Source organism: Ceratotherium simum, chromosome 7 (assembly GCF_057802395.1).
Source record: "Ceratotherium simum simum isolate JZ-2026a chromosome 7, ASM5780239v1, whole genome shotgun sequence".
Lineage (NCBI taxonomy): Eukaryota > Metazoa > Chordata > Mammalia > Perissodactyla > Rhinocerotidae > Ceratotherium > Ceratotherium simum.
In genome coordinates this window covers 23783780-23803799 of record NC_141906.1, presented here as the reverse complement: position 1 = coordinate 23803799, position 20020 = coordinate 23783780, and the positions used below count along the sequence as shown (strand labels likewise).

The 20020-nt window shown below is 39.7% G+C and overlaps 2 protein-coding genes and 1 long non-coding RNA gene across 3 annotated transcripts; 1 reads left to right on the top strand and 2 right to left on the bottom strand.

Annotated features, from left to right (window-relative positions):
- Positions 1–1174: 1174 nt before the first annotated feature.
- LOC101392648 (olfactory receptor 52E4) lies at positions 1175–2148 on the bottom strand. The gene has a single exon (XM_004418338.3). The coding sequence runs from the start codon at positions 2126–2128 to the stop codon at positions 1175–1177; it is 954 nt and encodes a 317-aa protein (XP_004418395.2). The 5' UTR covers positions 2129–2148.
- A 1303-nt stretch (positions 2149–3451) lies between these two features.
- Positions 3452–12668, top strand: LOC147916586 (uncharacterized). Its single transcript, XR_015552677.1, has 3 exons — positions 3452–3690; positions 11726–11828; positions 12560–12668. It is a non-coding gene; the product is annotated as an uncharacterized LOC147916586 (long non-coding RNA).
- A 3892-nt stretch (positions 12669–16560) lies between these two features.
- On the bottom strand, positions 16561–17505 carry LOC101388619 (olfactory receptor 56A1-like). Its single transcript, XM_004418627.1, has one exon. The coding sequence runs from the start codon at positions 17503–17505 to the stop codon at positions 16561–16563; it is 945 nt and encodes a 314-aa protein (XP_004418684.1).
- Between the last annotated feature and the right edge of the window lie 2515 nt (positions 17506–20020).

Genomic DNA, 20020 nt, shown 5'->3' with positions numbered 1-20020 from the left:
TACTGTCCCTATTGTCTCTTTGGTTTTCCTACACTGTGACTATAGTTTGCAATAGTTTCTAAGGGGCCCAACTTGAATTTACCAACTATTTTTTCCAAAACTCTGATTAATATAGCGAATAAGTAGCTTTATCTTTTCCTGCATATTCCTCTATTTAAATTTAATTTTACTCTATATAATAATATATCATACATAATATATGATACACAATATGAATATTTATGTATAATTTTACTGGTTTTGTTGTTTTACTTTTGAGGTAGACAGTTTTATCTTTGAATTCCAATTTCTCAAAGGCTTTTGAGCTATGTAAAAATATATCTCAAAGTAGCTAATTTTGCAGTTGTTGGAAAAGACTAAAACACACTTCACAAAAGAAGATTTAGAAATGGCCAATAAGTGCTGAAAGTATGGTCAACATTATGAGTCATCAGGGAAATGAAAATTAAAAACTGCAATGAGATACTGATTCTCACTAACTAGAGGAGCTAAAATTCAAAAGACCAAAAAGACCAAATGTTGGTGAGAATATGGAGCAATTGGAACTCTCATACTTGTTGGTAGGAGTATAAAATCATGAAACCACTTTGGAAAAGTGTGAATTTTCTTCAAACTTGGCACCTGGAAAATGGAAGTGTCTCCAAGCATCTGGAATTTTTACAAGTGTTTTTTTGGACCAGGATAGTATCAAGGCACTGACTAAGTATTATGAGTTATGGATTGAAAAACCAACTGAGTGGATCAATGTTGGAACAGATTTGAGAAGATATTGTTTCTGGCTTGAATTTCATGAAAGTTTATTTCTTTAAGTAGACTGTGTTAAGTCTGCTCCCAAGGTGCTGGTGGATAACATACAGTTAGAAATAAACAGCACTAATGTTCAATGAGCTAGACTGGTTTCTACATTCTGTAAAGTACCCTGTGATGCATAAAGGGTTCCCAAGCAGAAGAGGTCTTTTCTATTAGCCCTCTCCCTTTGTCCAGTTATACGGGGGTGGGTGAACAGAGTGGGCAGAAAGGTAGCTTTACTTTATCTGTCAACCCTAAACCACTTACAATAAAAATGAAATATCTGGCTACTACTATCTAACAGAATAGAAAATTCAAAAGAGTGCTCAGATGATTAAATTTGGGCAGTGTGTAGATATATTTTCTGAATCTTTACATAGAAATATTATTTCTGCACAAATATCTTTACAACTCGCTCTTGGATCTGCTTGGTCCTGACTCCATAGATGACTGGATTAAGGGCAGGTGGGACAACCACGTATAGATTAGCCAAAAGAATGTGGATGTAGCGGGGAATGTTCTGACCAAAGCGATGTGTCATAAAAGAAAAAAATGCTGGTATGTAAAAGCACAGCATGACACAGACATGAGAACCACAGGTATTGAGAGCCTTTAGTCGAGCATCTTGAGAGGGAAGGCGGAAAACAGCTTGAAGGATAAGCACATAGGAAGAGGCAATCAAGATCACATCCACAATAATATTAGAAATGACCATGAGCCCATAGATAATGTTGACCTTGATGGGTGCACAGGCCAACCGGGCAAGACCCATGTGCTCACAGTATGTGTGAGGGATGATGTGATGCCCACAGAAAGGCAGCCTCAGAATGAGAAACACAAAAGGAGTCACAAGAATTAAATTTCTTCCAATGACAACAGAGGCTAGGATGCAGATGGTTTTATTGGTGAGGATCGTGATGTACTGGAGAGGGTTGCAGATGGCAACAAAGCGATCATAAGACATGGCTACCAGTAGAACAGTCTCCATTCCAGTAAACATGTGGATAAAGAACATCTGAGCAAGACAGCCCCCAAAGCTGATCTCTTGAAGGCTGAACCAGAAGATGCCCAGCATTTTGGGGATGGTGGAGGTGGACAGACCCAGATCAATCATAGACAACATGGCCAGGAAGTAGAACATGGGCTGGTGGAGAGTGTGCTCAGTCTTGATCACAAAGAGAATAGTGATGTTCCCCACAAGGGCAATGAGGTACACAATACAGAATGGGAAAGCAATCCAGATATGTACAGTTTCCAGTCCTGGTATTCCTAGCAGGAGAAAGAAGAGGGGATGGAACTGGGTGTCATTGATAGAAGGCATTCTTCTACTTAGTGTCATTGAATTCTTGTAAAGGAGGAGGGATCTCACTTTATTTAAGATCTTTTCTTGTCAAGGTCCTGGAAAGATGGAAAGACTTCTAATCAGTATGCTGAAGGTATTGGCAGAAGCAGCTAATTTACAAACATTAGCGATTCTCTTCTTGCCAGAGGGTATTTGTGCAGCTCTCTCAATACACTTTACTCTTCTGAGATTCATCATGGGTAATATTGTCCGTGGCTTTATTTTTTGTAATGTATGAGATATTTGAAGGAACTGACAATATTTCACAAAGTAGTATATACTTATATCTTATGGCATTCCTCTCCATTGCTTTCCCAAATAGCCCCTTGATTACTTTTGGGTAATTATCATACCTAGTGCTCCTCGAACGGTGCTCTCAGGGTTTTGCAAGACCCTTCTAGAAAGTCCAAAAGGTCAAAGCCATTTTTATAATTATAAACATTATTCGCTTTTCTCACTCTCATTTTCCTATGCGTTCACTGTGGAATTTTTCAGAGGCTGTATAAGAGGTGATATCACAACAGATAAAATGCAGACGTAAATATGAGAATCCACCTCTTCTATTAAATCCGACATTAAGGACACTTCTGAATGTCAAACAACACCATTCTTATCAGTCTTTTTACATAAACTACAGTACTTTATTTTAAAGTACGTAATTTATATTTACATATAATGCTTTTATTATTGTTATTTTAAAGTTAATTTAAAAAACTAAAAAAACCTATTTTAGTATCTAATATGGTAAATATGATGGACATAATTCATATAGACCAAGGCCCTTTCAGTTCCTTAATAATTTTTTGGAAATGTTAGAGTCCTAAGTCCAAATGAGAACTGCTGGTTTATACTATTGTCTGTGTTTTGATATGATAAAAATCTAAGGATTTTCTTGTGGCTCTAATACAGTAACATGACATAAGAGAGGTTAATTGGATGGACTCTGTTTGAATTTGTCTCATTCTAACTCCATTTATGATCTCTGATCAGTCTGCTTCTACTATGAGGTGATTGCTATATTTGATGCATCCTAATCTTATGAGACTACCTTAGTTTTCAATCCCATAACTCCAGCCTCCTGTTTATTCTGTGATCTCCTGTTGTCCTTCCAATAAATTGCCTTTTGATTATCAGCTATATTATGTTTATCTTTTTGACTAACTATAACACCAATAAATACATGCGAAATTATACCCATGTTCTAAAAATGTGACTAGCTTCAGGTATGAACAGATCAAATATCTAGCAAATTTAAGTGACAGTGAAATTAAAGTGTTAAGGAATCTTCCTTGATCCCTTAAAAGGAACAAATAAGAGGGGGCGGAGTCAAGATGGCGGCGTAGGCAGACTCTGAACTCACCTCCTCCCGTGGACACAGCCAATTTACAACTACTCGTGGAAAAATTACCCCTGAGACAGAACTGAAAACTGGATAAGAGGATCTCCTGCAACAACGGACAATCCTAACTGGGGAAGAAGAGGCAGAGACTCCCTTCCGGAGAGGAAAAACGCCGCCTTCACAAGCCGCCAGCTTCACAGCCGCCGGGAGCAGCTCACAGGTACGCAGCTCTCCCTGGAGGCGTGGGGTCCTGAGCCGGGGAGCGCCCCCGCTGTGGGCATTTTGTGGACCCAGCACAATTGAGACCAGCGGCATAATATCTGACTTTGCCTGCTACTAAAGCATTGGGTAGCACCCCCAGAAAACCCGGTTCACAAAGAAACTAAAACTGGCTCTTAAAGGGCCCACGCACAAACTCACCCGTTCCAGAAAGCATCCTAAAATCACCAGAAAGAAAGGTGCACAGTGCTTCGGTGACAAGAGACTCACCTAATAGGCCCTGAGTGCATCTCAGTGAGGGGTGAGACCTCTCCAGGGACTGGGACATTGGCAGCGGCCATTGTTGTGGCCTGGTGTGAGCATGCTGACACAGACGCCATTGGAGTTCTCCCTGAGACCTGCTAGCCCAGGGTCTGCTCCACCTGCTAGAGCACCAATTTAATCCAGCTCAGCCAAGGCAGGCAGCCCACCCTAGAGACTGGCCCCACCCAACAACAAGCCCTCAGGCAACGTGTGGGCCTGCATAGATTGGTGACTGGATTCTCTGCAGCCTGGCAACCGAGCCAACTTGAGTGGGGCAGGGTGTGCACAAGGAGTGGGTGGAGAGTGTGGGGTGGTGGTGGAATGTGTGGGGCTCCCGCCGTGGAGAGACTGGGTCCGCTTGGGGAGGTCGGGGCGCTCACACGGGGCAGGACTGTGTTGACTGTGTGTGTGGACCTGTGGGCAACAGGGCTTGGCAGCTGCAGAAGACTTGTGCTTCTCAAAGACCCACATAGGAGGTTTGCCCCACCTTCCAAAGCCTGAAACAATTGGGTGCTCCTGTGCCTGAGGGCAGCCCCACCCAGCTGCAATCCTCAGAGAGCTAACAAGAGACCTAATAGGCTAGAGGTTTACAGCAATTGTAAGGCCCTGAGACTAACAACCTGCCACACTGGGGGCCTACTCACTTAAAAGAAATACTGCAACACAAATGTGGTATTAGAACTTACAGCCAACTGTGCTGGGGCTCCCCACACCTGATAAAGAGACTGAAGGGCCCACAACAACTACAAGCAGCTGAGCATTACAACAGCTGGCCAGGAGCATAACTCAGCCTCCCTGGGCGCCTATAGGGAGAGCTAACAGGCCACAATAGAAGGACACACGTAGCCCACATAGGGGCGACCCCTGGAACATTGAGAACTGAGGGAAGCACACTGGAAGCCTCCTAAGGCATCACTTACATAAGGTCACCTATCCAAGAGCAGGAGACGTAGCTGACCTACCTAATACGTAGACACAAGCACAGGGAAAGAGCCAAAATGAGGAGGCAAAAGAATACATTCCAAGTAAGGGAACAGGACAAAACCCCAGAAAAGGAACTAAGTGAAACAGAAATGAGCAACCTACCCAACAGAGAGTTCAAACTAAGAGTGTTAAGGATGCTCACTGATCTGGGGAGAAGAATAGATGAACTCAGTGAGAATGTCAACAAAGAAATGGAAGATATAAAAAAGAACCAATCATAAATGAAGAATACAATACTGGAAATCAAAAATTCATTAGAGGGACTCAAAAGCAGAGTAGAGGATACAGAAGAACGGATCTGTGAGCTAGAAGAAAGACTAGAAGAAATTACCCTAAGGGACCTCTGGGACAACATCAAGTGAACTAACATCCGTGTTATAGGTGTCCCGGAAGGAGAAGAGCGAGACAAGGGGGCAGAGAATCTATTTCAAGAAATAATAGATGAAAACTTCCCTAACCTAAGGAAGGAAACAGACATCCAGGTACAGGAGGCACAGAGAGCCCCAAACAAGATAAAGCTAAAGAGGCCCACACCAAGACACATCATAATCAAAATGTCCAGAATTAAAGATAAAGAGAGAATCCTAAAAGCCGCAAGAGAATGTCAAGTTACATACAAAGGAAACCCCATAAGGCTATCAGCTGACTTCTCAGCAGAAACCTTACAGGCTAGAAGAGAATGGCACGATATATTTAAAGTGCTAAAAGGAAAAAACCTACAGCCAAGAATACTCTACCCAGCAAGGTTATCGTTCAAAATGGAAGGAGAGATCAAAATTTTCTCAGATAAGCAAAAATTAAAGGAGTTTCTCACCAAGAAACCAGTGTTATAACAAATGTTAAAGGGACTGATTTAAGGGGAAAAGAGAAGACCACAAATAGGAAAAATTATCTATTTCCACGATTAGAACGTAATGGATACAAATGTACAAAAAAGAGGTTAGATATGATATGAAAAACATAAAAGGAGGGAGGAGGGGAGTTAAAGAGCACAGCTTTCAGACAGAGGTCAAACTAAAGTGACCATCAATTCTGTATAGAAGAAGTAAGGAACAGAGAAGGACTACTAAAACACTGAGGAAAAAAAAAAAAAAGGTAAAAAATGGCAGTAAGTACATACTTATCAATAGCTACTTTAAACGTCAATGGACTAAATGCTCCAATTAAAAGGCATAGCGTGGCTGAATGGATAAAAAAAACAAGACCCATATATATGCTGCATACAAGAGACACACTTCAGACCTAAAGACACTCACAAACTGAAAGTGAAGGGATGGAAAAAGATACTCCACGCAAATGGCAATGAAAAGAAAGCTGGGGTAGCAGTACTCATATCAGACAAAATAGACTTTAAAACAAAAACTGTAAAACGAGACAAAGAAGGGCATTACATAATGATCAAGGGAACAATCCAACAAGAGGATATAACACTTGTAAATATCTACGCACCCAATGTAGGTGCACCTAAATATATAAAGCAATTATTAACAGACATAAAAACAGAAATAGACAGTAACACAATAATAGTAGGGGACTTTAACACTCCACTTACACCAACGGATAGATCATCCAAACAGAAGATCAATAAGGAAACATTGGCCTTAAACGACACACTAGAACAGATGGACCTAGTAGATATATACAGAGCATTCCATCCAAAAACCGAAGAATACACGTTCTTTTCAAATGCACATGGAACATTCTCCAGGATTGATCACATATTAGGCCACTAAACAAGTCTCCATCAATTTAAGAAGATTGAAATAATACCAAGCATCTTTTCTGACCACAACGGTATGAAACTAGAAATCAACTATAGGAAGAAAATCAGAAAAGCCACAAATACATGGAGATTAAACAAAATGCTACTGAACAACGACTGGGTTAACGAAGAAATCAAAGAAGAAATCAAAAAATACCTGGAGACAAATGAAAATGAAAATACGACATGCCAGAATTTATGGGATACAGCAAAAGCGGTTCTAAGAGGGAAGTTTATAGCGATACAGGCATATCTCAACAAACAAGAAAAATCTCAAATAAACAATCTAACAATGCACCTAAAGGAACTGGAAAAAGAAGAACAAACAAAGCCCAAAATCAGTAGAAGAAGGGAAATAATAAAAATCAGAGCAGAAATTAATGGAAAAGAGACCAAAAACAATAGAAAAATTAATAAAACCAAGAGCTGGTTCTTTGAAAAGATCAACAAAATAGCCAAACCTTTAGCTAGACTCACCAAGAAAAAAAGAGAGAAGGCACAAATAAGTAAAATCAGAAATGAAAGAGGAGAGGTTACAACAGACACCTCAGAAATACAAAAGATTATAAGAGAATACTATGAAAAGCTATATGCCAACCAATTCGACAATCTGGAAGAAATGGATCAATTCTTAGAATCATACAACCTTCCAAAACTGGATCAAGAAGAAGTAGAGAATTTGAATAGACCAATCACCAACAAGGAGATTGAAACAGTAATCAAAAACCTCCCCAAAAATAAAAGTCCAGGACCAGACGGCTTCCCTGGTGAATTCTACCAAACATTCAAAGAAGACTTAATACCTATCCTTCTCAAACTCTTCCAAAACATTGAGGAGGGGGGGAAACTCCCTAACTCACTCTACGAAGCTGACATTACCCTGATACCAAAACCAGACAAGGACAACACAAAAAAAGAAAATTACAGGCCAATATCACTGATGAACATCGATGCGAAAATCCTCAACAAAATACTAGCAAATCGCATACAACAATACGTTAAAAAGATTATACACCATGATCAAGTGGGATTTATTCCAAGGATGCAGGGATGGTTTAACATTCGCAAATCAATCAACGTAATACACCACATTAATAAAATGAAGAACAAAAATCACATGATCATCTCAATAGATGCAGAGAAAGCATTTGACAAGATCCAGCATCCATTTATGATAAAAACTCTGAATAAAATGGGTATAGAAGGAAAGTACCTCAACATAATAAAGACCATATATGAAAAACCCACAGTTAATATCATCCTCAATGGTGAAAAACTGAAAGCTATCCCTCTAAGAACAGGAACCAGACAAGGATGCCCACTGTCACCACTCCTATTTAACATAGTATTGGAAGTCCTAGCCAGAGCAATCAGGCAAGAGAAAGAAATAAAAGGGATCCAAATTGGAAAGGAAGAAGTGAAACTGTCACTATTTGCAGATGACATGATTTTATATATAGAAAACCCTAAAGAATCCACCAGAAAACTTTTAGAAGTAATAAATGAATATGGGAAAGTTGCAGGATACAAAATCAACATACAAAAATCAGTTGCATTTCTGTACACTAACAACGAAGTAGCAGAAAGAGAAATTAAGAATACCATCCCATTTACAATTGCAACAAAAAGAATAAAATACCTAGGAATAAACTTAACCAAAGAGGTGAAAGATCTGTACACTGAAAACTATAAAACATTTCTGAAAGAAATTGAAGAAGACACAAAGAAATGGAAAGATATTCCTTGCTCTTGGATTGGAAGAATTAACATAGTTAAGATGTCCATACTTCCTAAAGCCATCTATAGATTCAATGCAATCCCTATCAAAGTTCCAACAACATTTTTCACAGAAATAGAACAAAGAATCCTAAAATTCATATGGAACAACAAAAGACCCCGAATAGCTAAAGGAATCCTGAGAAAAAAGAACAAAGCTGGAGGTATCACACTCCCTGATTTCAAAATATACTACAAAGCTATAGTAACCAAAACAGCATGGTACTGGCACAAAAACAGACACACAGATCAATGGAATAGAATCGAAAGCCCAGAAATAAACCCACACATCTATGGACAGCTAATCTTTGACAAAGGAGCCAAGAACATACAATGGGGAAAAGAAAGTCTCTTCAACAAATGGTGTTGGGAAAACTGGATAGCCATATGCAAAAAAATGAAAGTAGATCCTTACCTTACACCATACACAAAAATTAACTCCAAATGGATTAAAGACTTGAATGTAAGACCTGAAACTGTGAAAGTTCTAGAAGAAAACATAGGCAGTACGCTCTTCGACATCGGTCTTAGCAACATGTTTTCAAACACCACATCTGACCGGGCAAGAGAAACAATAGAAAAAATAAACAAATGGTACTACATCAAACTAAAAGCTTCTGCACAGCAAACGAAACCAACAACAAAACGAAAAGACAACCTAACAATTGGGAGAAGATATTTGCAAACCATACATCTGATAAGGGCTTAATCTCCAAAATATATAAAGAACTCATGCATCTCAACAACAAAAACTACCAACCCAATTAAAAATGGGCAAAAGACCTGAACAGACATTTCTCCAAAGAAGACATACAGATGGCCAACAGACACATGAAAAGATGTTCAAAATCACTAACTATCAGGGAAATGCAAATCAAAACTACAATGAGATATCACCTCACGCCCGTCAGAATGGCTATAATTAACAAGACAGGAAACAACATGTGTTGGAGAGGATGTGGAGAGAAGGGAACTCTCATACACTGCTGGTGGGAGTGCAAACTGGTGCAGCCGCTGTGGAAAACAGTATGGAGATTCCTCAAAAAATCAAGGATAGAACTACCATATGATCCAGCTATTCCACTGTTGGGTGTTTATCCAAAGAACTTGAAAACACCAATTTGCAAAGGTACATGCACTCCTGTGTTCATTGCAGCCTTATTCACAAGAGCCAAGACTTGGAAGCAACCTAAGTGCCCATCAAGGGACGAATGGATAAAGAAGCTGTGGTATATATACACAATGGAATACTACTCAGCCATAAGAAACGACGAAATCCAGCCATTTGTGACAACATGGATGGACATTGAGGGTATAATGCAAAGTGAAATAAGTCAGAGGGAGAAGGTCAAATACCGTATGATTTCCTTCATTAAGTAGTAGATAATAACAACAATAAACAAACATAGGGACAGAGATTGGATTGGTGGTTACCAGAGGGGAAGGGGGGAGGGAGGAGGGTGAAAGGGATAATTCGGTACATGTGTGTGGTGATGGGTTGTAATTAGTATTTTGGTGGTGAACATGATGTAGTCCATGCAGAAATAGAAGTACAATGATGTACACCTGAAATTTTTACAATGTTATAAACCAATGTTACTGCAATAAACAAAAACAAACCAAAAAAAAAAAAGTAACAAATAAAATTACTTTCCTAACTCTGTGTCCTTAAGACACTGTACAGTTCTGTGGCAATTAACATAATCTGTATTGTATAATATTTATTTATGTATTGACCTTGTCTCTACCAAGAGAATGGCTTCAACTAAGGGCAGAGAACTAGAGGTATTCATTTTAATGTCCCCAACACTAACATATGAGTGTTTGGTTCCACTTGTTCAACATTTAGTTTTTGAAAGGAAACAGGGTTTGGGGTTTGTATTAAATGTGCCTTCGTGTATGTGTGTGTGTGTGTGTGTGTGTGTGTGTGTGTGTGTGTGTGTAAGAAGAGAGAAGAAGAAATTATGTTTAATTTGTATGTGGTCTCATTTATCAGTTGTCCTATAGTTTTTCCAGGTAGTTATTGCACAGTAGAAATACCCAAGCAATGGAGTTAATAATCCCGTGTTCTGTATGAGAAGAAAAAGAGCATCTTGATTCCAGAGAAGCTGGAGAGAAAACTGTCCATGTGTGGAAAGAGCACAATATTTGCCAGTGTTGAGGGGAAGATGCCTGGCTGAAAAATCAGAGGGTTTGTGGAACTTTACGTGGAAGAGTCTGAGGAAATAGCTAGGATGACACACCATGAGATTTACAGTCCAGAATCAGCCCCATCTTTAGGGCAGCTCTTTCTCAAAACAGCACTTTACCAGCTGAGGGGCAAGTTTCCAGAGAAGTGGTAGAGGAGACTAGTCTCCAGCAGTAGAGTTCAAATTCAACATCTTTTCACAGCTTAGCACATCCACCCTTTCACAGTTTAGGTCTTTGCTTCTTTCTGCTGCAGCTGTGTGCCACAAACAGTGGCAGACAGTTTGGGGCTGATAAGCTCAAAGATCATTCCCGGACAGCAAGGTAATAAGTTCATCTTTTTTCAGATGTGCCCATTGACAAAGGGCCCAGCCCCAGAGTCCATTTCAAAAGCTCAGTTGATGATAGTTAGAGATCTTTCCCCCTTAGTGCCCACCAGCACTCAATTTACTGAAAAATTTTACTCTGCTGGCTCTTTTTCTTGCTAACTCTAATAGAATATTATAATGATTTATATGGATTTTGAAGCCATTCAAACATGTCTTGAAATCTTGCCCTGCCATCTACTTGCCGGAGAGCCTTGGAAAAATATCTTTGCTTTTTAAGTCAGTTTGTCCTGTAATATTGGGTTAATAAATTTTATCTAATGTGACATTTTAAGGACAAATAAGACCAATGCATGTAAAGGACTAGCTCAGAGGGTATATTCAATAAATAGTAGTTATTTACATTATTAGTTCTTCCCCAATTTTTATTTTTCTTTTAACCCTAAACAGCTAAAAATCTCACCTGTTAGTACAAATAACTTACTTGGTTGTAAAGAGAGTCCATTATTTATAAATAACTCATGATGACTCTAAAGTGAGATAAAGGAGGTATGGAGGGAAGGATGACAGAATATTCCAAAGTGAATGAGTAGCATAGGGCCTCACATTTAGACTTATTTCTAGAATTCTGTGGATGCATACATAAACCAGTGCAGCTCAGTTTGAAAGTAAATCATCTTCTCCTTTCATTGTTACAGATTTCTCAAGCTTGGTGGGATCAAGCAATGGATGGGAGTGGGAACCTTCTTTCAGGCACTGTCATGACTGGGTCATGAAGCAGAAGACTAGAGGATGGCACAGGTAATGGCTGATCTAGCTGATGTACTGGCTTCCAGTAAAAAAGGCTTGGATATGTTTCCATAAAGTAGTAGGTACACAGGGGGCCAAGTTAGAATTGACAACCTCTAAATTCACCAGGATTATACAGGAGAAATAATGAAATAATAGTGCAGATCAAATGTATAATACCTGCATCATTTTATTTGGATATTGACATTAGTCACACCTTTACTTCCAACCTCAAACATGTGACAGTGGCCTGCAATAGCTTCCTTCTGCCTCAGATGAACCACAGCAAGCCATGCTGCTGGATCTGGTTCCCTGCCAACAATTTGCTTGCCCAAATAGTCTTCATTCTTTGGTGATGGCAGCTGTGGTTATGCTACTTTAAGACTGTATTTGTGGCTTTCTAGCAGTGAGGAGTGTACTCTGTGAGCTCTGTGTGTGTGTGTTTGTGTGTGTGTGTGTGTGTGTGTGTATGAGAGAGAGAGGGACAGAGGAAGAGGGAGAGAGAAAAAAACTCTGCATGTTACTTGTTGATATCACTGTGCTCACCTCCTGATGTCTGTTCCAATCCAGTGTGCTCTGTTGTGTTTTTTTGTGAAGAGAATGGAGAATGGTGCTTTGGATCACTCCTCAGCAAAGGGGAGGCTATGTCTCCTTCTATCCTCATTTACCTCTTCTCCTCCTCTCTGTAGTATTTCATCTCTCCTGTCCACGTGTCCTTACCTCTCTACTGTTTCCTCTCCCAGCCTTCACTTGGAGCAATATCACAGCATAAGGCCAGTGGCTTATAGATGGTGATGGGAGCCCCTTCAAGCCTCCAGGTCCAAAGTCCACTCTGTCACATGGAGAAAATCTTTAAGGTGAGTGAGGTATCCCTAAGTCTAGGTATGTCCCAGAATCCCTGAGCTTAGCCTTCGGAGTCCTCTGGGCATAAACATGGGCTCGTGGGTCATTAAGTTCATTTAATTCTTTGATCCTCCCTACTGCCTCTGCAGAGAAACATCACCATAACAGCTATACTCCTTAGCTCAGGTGAGGGAATGTCTCAGGAGCTGGTAGGAAGGGAAATACCCTGCTGCAAGGAGAGGAATCTGTGTGGGGGATGATATTGATTCCGCCCCCTTTGGAAGCCATGAAAGTATTTTTACACCATTAAGTCTTCAAAGTGTTACTTCTTAGGAAACTGTCCTTAACAGCTCTTCTTCTTTGCTTAATATAAATATGTGAACCCTGATGCAGTTTGGCATTGTTACAACTGTGGTTTCAAAAGATGAAGAAGACCCCTGATATAGACACATTAGACTTCTCAATAGACAATAGGCAGCAACTCTGTTTTTGGACAGTGTTCATTCCTGTAGATAATAGTATCAACTGTCTTCCAACCCAGCAAGATTCTCCTTCCCAATTGAAAACTAAAAGCAAACAGATAAAGTCTTTGGAAGGGGCTTTCATGTGTTTTAGCTCTTTTAGCAGAAGGTGAAGGAAACTCCACATTCTCCTGAGCTCAAAGAGCTCAATATAGCTAGAGCTCAAGATCTAGAGTTTTCTTAGAGTCTCCCTTCCTGGATGATGATGGAGTAGACCTGATAGCACCAGGATATGTGATAGGTCATAGTTTTCCTCAGTACAAATAGACTGAGAGACAATTGACTACATTAGACAACCAGTTTTTATTTTTTATCTTCTAAGTTCAGACAATTTTGAGTTGTTGAGATAGAAGATGATAATGTTTTCTGCAGTCCAAAAGAGATTGTGTGTTAGATATGATATGTTCCTCTTTTCATTACTTCTCTTTTGATTAATGAGAAGCTTGCTCCCTAGTCTCTGGCCGCTTCCTCATGGTATCCATCCTCCCCATTGTATCAACATTTATCTTCCCAAATCAAGTCTGATACTATCCAGTCTCTTCTTAAAATTCCTTCCTATCACCTGCATTTCTCCGTTGGATACTATAGGCATTACATGATGAAGGACAAATATCATTGATGTCAAAGTCCTTCAGTCAATACCCAATCAACATTTTAAACTTTAATTCTACTTCATGACTCTTCAAAACATTACACTGTCTTTGGTGATCAAAAGTTCTACTTCTTGGCAAAGGGGAGCTGCCTTCTCCGAGGTTATGCTCCCTCCCTGGGGCAACTCCCATCCAATGACTAGTTGATGAGAGAGTAAAAAGGCCTGGCACACACACCTCAATTTAAACTACTCTGAAAGGCCATTCTAGAGCTCCCTATGTGATTATCCAAGTTCTTGTTTTTGTTTTTGTTTCCTCAGATATTTTTGGACAGTTTTCACACATGCATGTGCCCATCAGTATTCTGCTGAATACTCAAGAGAGTCCTCTGTAGATCTTTGGAATTATCTTTCTATGCAGTTCTCTCTTCTCCAATACTCTACCCTGTGAACTCTAGCTACCTTAGACTTCCATGACTCCCATGTCCTTCTCTTCAACACAGAAAGACTGTCAGGCTACATCTAAGTTCACTCTCCCTTCAACATAGACTGGAATCTCCCTCCAATAAGTTGGCACAAGCTTTCCCCAGTAAACAGGACTCACCTCATTTGTTTCCTGTCTCTCAGAGATCATTGTCCTCCGTTGTTTGATGTTCTATGACTTCAGAACCATTGTTTTATATATTTTGTCCAGTTTTTTGTTGTTTCAAATGAGAAGATGAATTTAGTCCTTGTTGCTCCATCTTGACAAGCTATAGTCCCTCTAGAGTATGTAAAATCATGCTGGATAAGCAGATGAAAGCACCATCCAACTTCTCCATCCAATTGACTCCTCCCTGGGCTCAGGGTTGGATTTGTTACTGCATAAGTCTCTTACCCTCCCCATAGTCAGGAGAGATCTGTTTTACAGCTGAAGTCCTAGTATCTTAGGAGAACTATGTACCACAATAAAAGAGAATACACCTCTGGGGGAACCTGAGTTCAGAGTGGTTTGTGGACTCCAAAATGTATCTAAGGAATTTGAAGAAAATAGATTTTAGGACTGGAGGAAGGGCAGTGGTATACAGAAATGGGAAACTAAGTGAGATGTGACTAATTCAGGACCTTCAAGATTAAGAATGGCACTTAGATTTATTTTTAAGTGAAGAGTCTATCAAAGATTTCTTCCTCTGTGTGGAGACAATAGGATGTGTACTCAATACTAATACGAGTGTCTCAGGGAAGACCATGTAACTATGAATCTTTTTTCCACAGGGTTAAGCAAGGATAGATGCATGACCAGGCCTCCAGGTTAATTATGCTCAGCTCTGGGGAAACTAATCTCTGTCTTCACCCACAAGAAGAGCTAATATTCTGCCAATATTCTTTGAATAACCAAAGACTGGAGGTGACAAAACCCACAGAAGTGTCAGCATGAAAATGTAGTCATCTTTCTCTTCCTCTCACACATCAAACTGATAATCAAGTTCTGCTCATTCTTTAAAGAAAATCCTCTAAAATACTTTCTAACCACTTTTTCATGCCCTTTGCAATTAAAGGAATCAAGCAGCTCCCAGCCTCCACCTTCGCCAAGTTCTTGGATACTCTAACGCCATATAATATATAACTTTTCATCCAATGTTTGCAATTTACCAAGAGAAATTTCAAAAACAAAGAGTTTATATTTGTTTAAAACAAGGGATTAGTACTCTATACATTTCAAATGCCTTTAGGAATTTTGAAACCTACTCACCAGGCCCTTGCTTTTATCCTATGGAATTTTGCAAATAAGAATTGTGTCTGACCTTTGGGTAAGTTTATTGGATGAGCCTGAACCCTAAATTCCCTACTACTTATGTAAATTACGACATCACTGCTTACCAACTGCAATAATATACTATGCTTCCTCACCCATTTTCAGATTGTTGCATCCAGAAGTTTAACCATTTGCCGTGCTTATACTCCTCTCATTTGAGGCTCTTTGGTGCAGCACCAGACCATATGGAGCATGGTTTTGAGTAAACAGGCTGTCATCTATACCACCCCAGTCAGTTTTACCACTTTCCACATTGCTAGTCTTCTCATTCCTCACCTCTACATCCACTTGGGTCCTCAGAGTCCTGGCTTTTCCATAAAGAGTTGAAAGGTGGGTGAGGTTTCTGCTGGGCATAGGCTCGTACTATTGTGAATACTATCCTTCTGTAACAGAAGCTTGAACAGTCATGATCATAAAAAGACGGTGACCTCTCAGAGTTCTGTGCCTCTGCTTATTTCTTCCTGACTCTGAAGGGAAAAGTTATAGAGAGAAGATGCCTATTGGCAGCAGCAGGTTCACAAAAATGACACAGAGATCATGGCCTGAAGAGCAGAGCTAGAGTTTCATTCACACCCGAGGTAGGAGTGCTATGTCATGGAAAGGCTCTAGAGTCAGATAGACCAGTGCTTGAATTGATGCCCCACCACTCACTAGATGTGACCTTTGTCAATATTTATCCATAAATTTTTGTTTTCTATTGTATAAAGTAGAACAATAATCCCTGCCATACAGAACTGTTATGAAAGTGAGAGGATTTAAATATATAAATGTCTATATACAAAATTAGGTACCCAGGAATGTTAGTTACCTGAACTAGGCAATGAACTTTGGTCAGGTACTAAGAGATCCACAGTAATTCCTGGTACTGAAGGGACAGAAAGTGGGTAGGAAATATTCACTATCCAACCATTATTTTACTGTCTGGAGTCGCAAATCCTGAAATAGAAACAGAGAAAACGGTAATAGATGTTTCTATTGAGAGTCCCTTCCGTGTATTTAAAACTCTCTCTGCAACAACTTCTGAAACCCCTGCTTTAACTCTTTGGTTCGAAAACCATATATAAGAGGATTCAAGGCAGGGGGTATGAGGTGATGAAGGACATTGAGCAGGATCAGGATGTCCATGGGGACCCTCTTTCTGGACACATTGGTCAACACCACAACCAGCAGGATGGTGCTGAAGAAGACGATGAGGATGAAGTGGGAGCCACACGTGCTCAGGGCTTTCACTGCAGCCCCCTCAGCTTTGAATCTAAGCACAGCTCTTAGAATGAAGGTGTAGGACAGGAAAATGAGGATGAAATCTGAGCCCAGTAAGGTCCAACCAGCCACAAACTGGTAGATTCTGTTAACGCTGAAATTGTCACAGGAGAGCCTAGAAACAGACAGGTTGGCACAGATGCAGTTCTCAATGACATTTTTCCCACAATAATGAAGCTGGGCAGAGAGAATGGGTACAGGGGAAAGCAACAAAGCATTCCGAGCCACGATGAAAGCACTAGCCTTGGCCACAAATTGGTTAGTGATGATGGATGGGTACTGTAGTGGGTGGCAAATGGCCACATAACGGTCATAGGCCATGACCATGAATGTACAGGACTCCATGGGGAGGAAACTGTTCATGATGAACATCTGGAGGAAGCAGGCAGAGAAGCTAATGGACCTGAAGTCAAACCAGAAGATGGCCAGGACCTTGGGGATGACAGTGAGGCAGAGCACGATGTCCAGCAGAGAAAGGAGGCTGAGCAGGTAGTACATGGGCTCATGCAGAGAAGTCTCCAGCCAGATGGTGATCAGAAGGGTGGTATTGGCTCCTATGGCCAGGAGAAAGAGGAGGCTGAGAGGCAGGGACAGCCAGTGCTGCCAAGTCTGGTAGTTAGGGAAGCAGATGAGGAGGAATTCGGAGACTGGAGCAATGGAGTAGTTGCTGGGTAGTGTCATGAGATAAATCCTAAACTGAGGAGATTTCACCTGGGTTTATTTACAGTAAGACACAGGAATTAGGTCAATAGAAAACAAAGCTGTCAAAATATTTGCTAACTCTTATTCCTTCAGAAAACTGATAAGATATAGAAAAACAATTCCAAATGAAGGCAAAGTTCAGTGAAGATAAATATGAATGGGCTTGGCAAATTATTTCTAATGTTAATTTGGAAAAACAAATAAGACAGACTAGCCACAAGTTTTAGAAGGAAAATAATGAGAATTATCTCATTAAAACATGCTGTAAAGCTACAAAATTTTTTCCAAGTGACTAACAAAGAAAATTGACTAATTTTAGATCCTATAGGCCAGAAATGCTCACTAGTTTAGAATAATCTAGAATTAATAAAGATATCATAAAATCATATCTAACTGTATTTCTTTTCAGTGAGTATTGCTGACATAATTTGTGAGATAGTGGTAAAAATTAGTTTTTCCTCACTTTTTTTACATACATCAAAGTAAATTTGATTTAGAAAAATGTATGGTATACTCCCAATCCTCAGATAAAGTAGAAGAAAATAAAAGTAAACATTGATTAAATATAAAGAGAGTCCCTCAAACTCCCCGATCATTCTGACTTATTGTCCCTCTAGTACAACTCATCCTGGATATACTTAATTCAAGCCCGCACAAGTGAAGGTCAATATTCCTATAGAAAGTTATGCTCGAAGGCAGGCTGTTTTCAATGACATTTATGACCACCAACCTCAAATGAACACTTAATAGGCATGTCCATTATAATAACCTTTGGTCAACCCACTGTAAGCAATATTTCAAATTTTCTATATTTTTTCAAATGTTCATTCCTCTCCCCTCTCAGAAGATGACCTCTGCAGCTGCTTCACCAAGACAGCAGAGGCTATCAGATGCGAGTTTCTCAGGTTCCCATGATAGACTCATAAACCTGTCAACACCTACACCCTTGCTCTCCTCTTTGGATCTAGTAGACTCGAGGCTCTATCTCTCCTCCTTATTCCAATCCCTCCATCTCTGATTTGGAATCTATTCACTCTGATCTTCTTAGGAACATGAACCTACTAACTATCCATTCCATTTACTATATATTCAAACTCTCCCTCCCTAGATCCTTCTGTGGATATTCAAAATGCTCAAGCATCTCATACCTTGATAAATTTCTATATTTATCCCACAACCCCATTTGGTGTAAAGACTATAAATTCAGTTTTGGACAAAGATACTGAATCTCTCTCTCTTATTCCTCTTTCTTTCACACCCAAAATTAAGGAACCAGGAGAGGCAAAGGACATCTAAAAGTAGACAAGAGACTGTTGGCTTCAATAGTCCAGTTGAGAAGTGGTTGATCTGTAAATAAATGGCTCTGGAATGGCTCTGAGGATGTAGAAAAGGGATGTCTTTTAGAGGTATAAATATAATGTCATACAGAGATTAGACTAAGTAGTTCTACAGAAGAAGAGAGGGTAGGAAATCTAAAATTGTATTGTCTCTTCTGGATTAAATGACTAAATTTCACCAGATAGACAACAGGCTTTGAAAATACTTGGTGTATGTGTAGAGGCAGAAATGATGAATCCAATTTTGATATGTTGAGTCTATAGAGTCTGTAAGCTATCAAAATATACATGACTATGAACTGTTGGAGAAAAGAGTTTGAATTCACTTGAAAGTTTGGAGTTAAAAGTACGGAATTGGAAATCATCAGCACATAGGGTATAGTTCATTGTTCTTCTTATTTCTCAGTCTCTACTCATTCTCTTTTCCTATCTTATTCTGCCATCCCTGAGACACCCCTTTCTTGGCTCTTTGTTCTTTTTCTCGTGCCTTATGTGTAGTCACTATCCATGATCATGCTACACAAATCCCAGTTTCTGCTCCATCCACGTTCTCATTCCTTTCTCTCATTGTAAAGAACTATTCTAATTTAGCTTATCCTTCTGCTACCTGGGTTTCACTAAGAAGAGTGTACTCCATATAAAGGAAAAGAAAGGAGAGTATAAAAAGCAATAGGTGCAGTGAAAAATGGTCAGGTGGAAGTATAGACATGAATGTGAGTCAAAGTTTTGATATATTCAGGTAATAAGAACTATTAGAAACTTATTCTACCAGAAGAAATAACAGTGATTAGAAGGAAAGTGATGCCTCTTCTATTCTGCTTTTCTCTGGTTCAACCATGCTTAGAATATTGTGTCCATTTCAGTGCACCTTGATTAAAGGAACATCTTTGAAGCTATACCACCTAGAAGAAGGTGTCCAGGATAAAAAGGGTCTTAAAAACACATAATGAGGAACAATTTAGGAAAGTGAAGCTATTTTACCTAAGTGATGCCTTCCAAATATATGACCGACTTTCAAAAGGAAGAGATAAAAACTAGGACTACTAGGAGAAAATCACAGAAATCTGTTTTTGTTGAATATGAATCCTGTATAATAAAATCAGAGGAGACTTCCTCTTTTGTTAAGCCTAGTCTGCTGGAACACGTTGGGGGAAGAC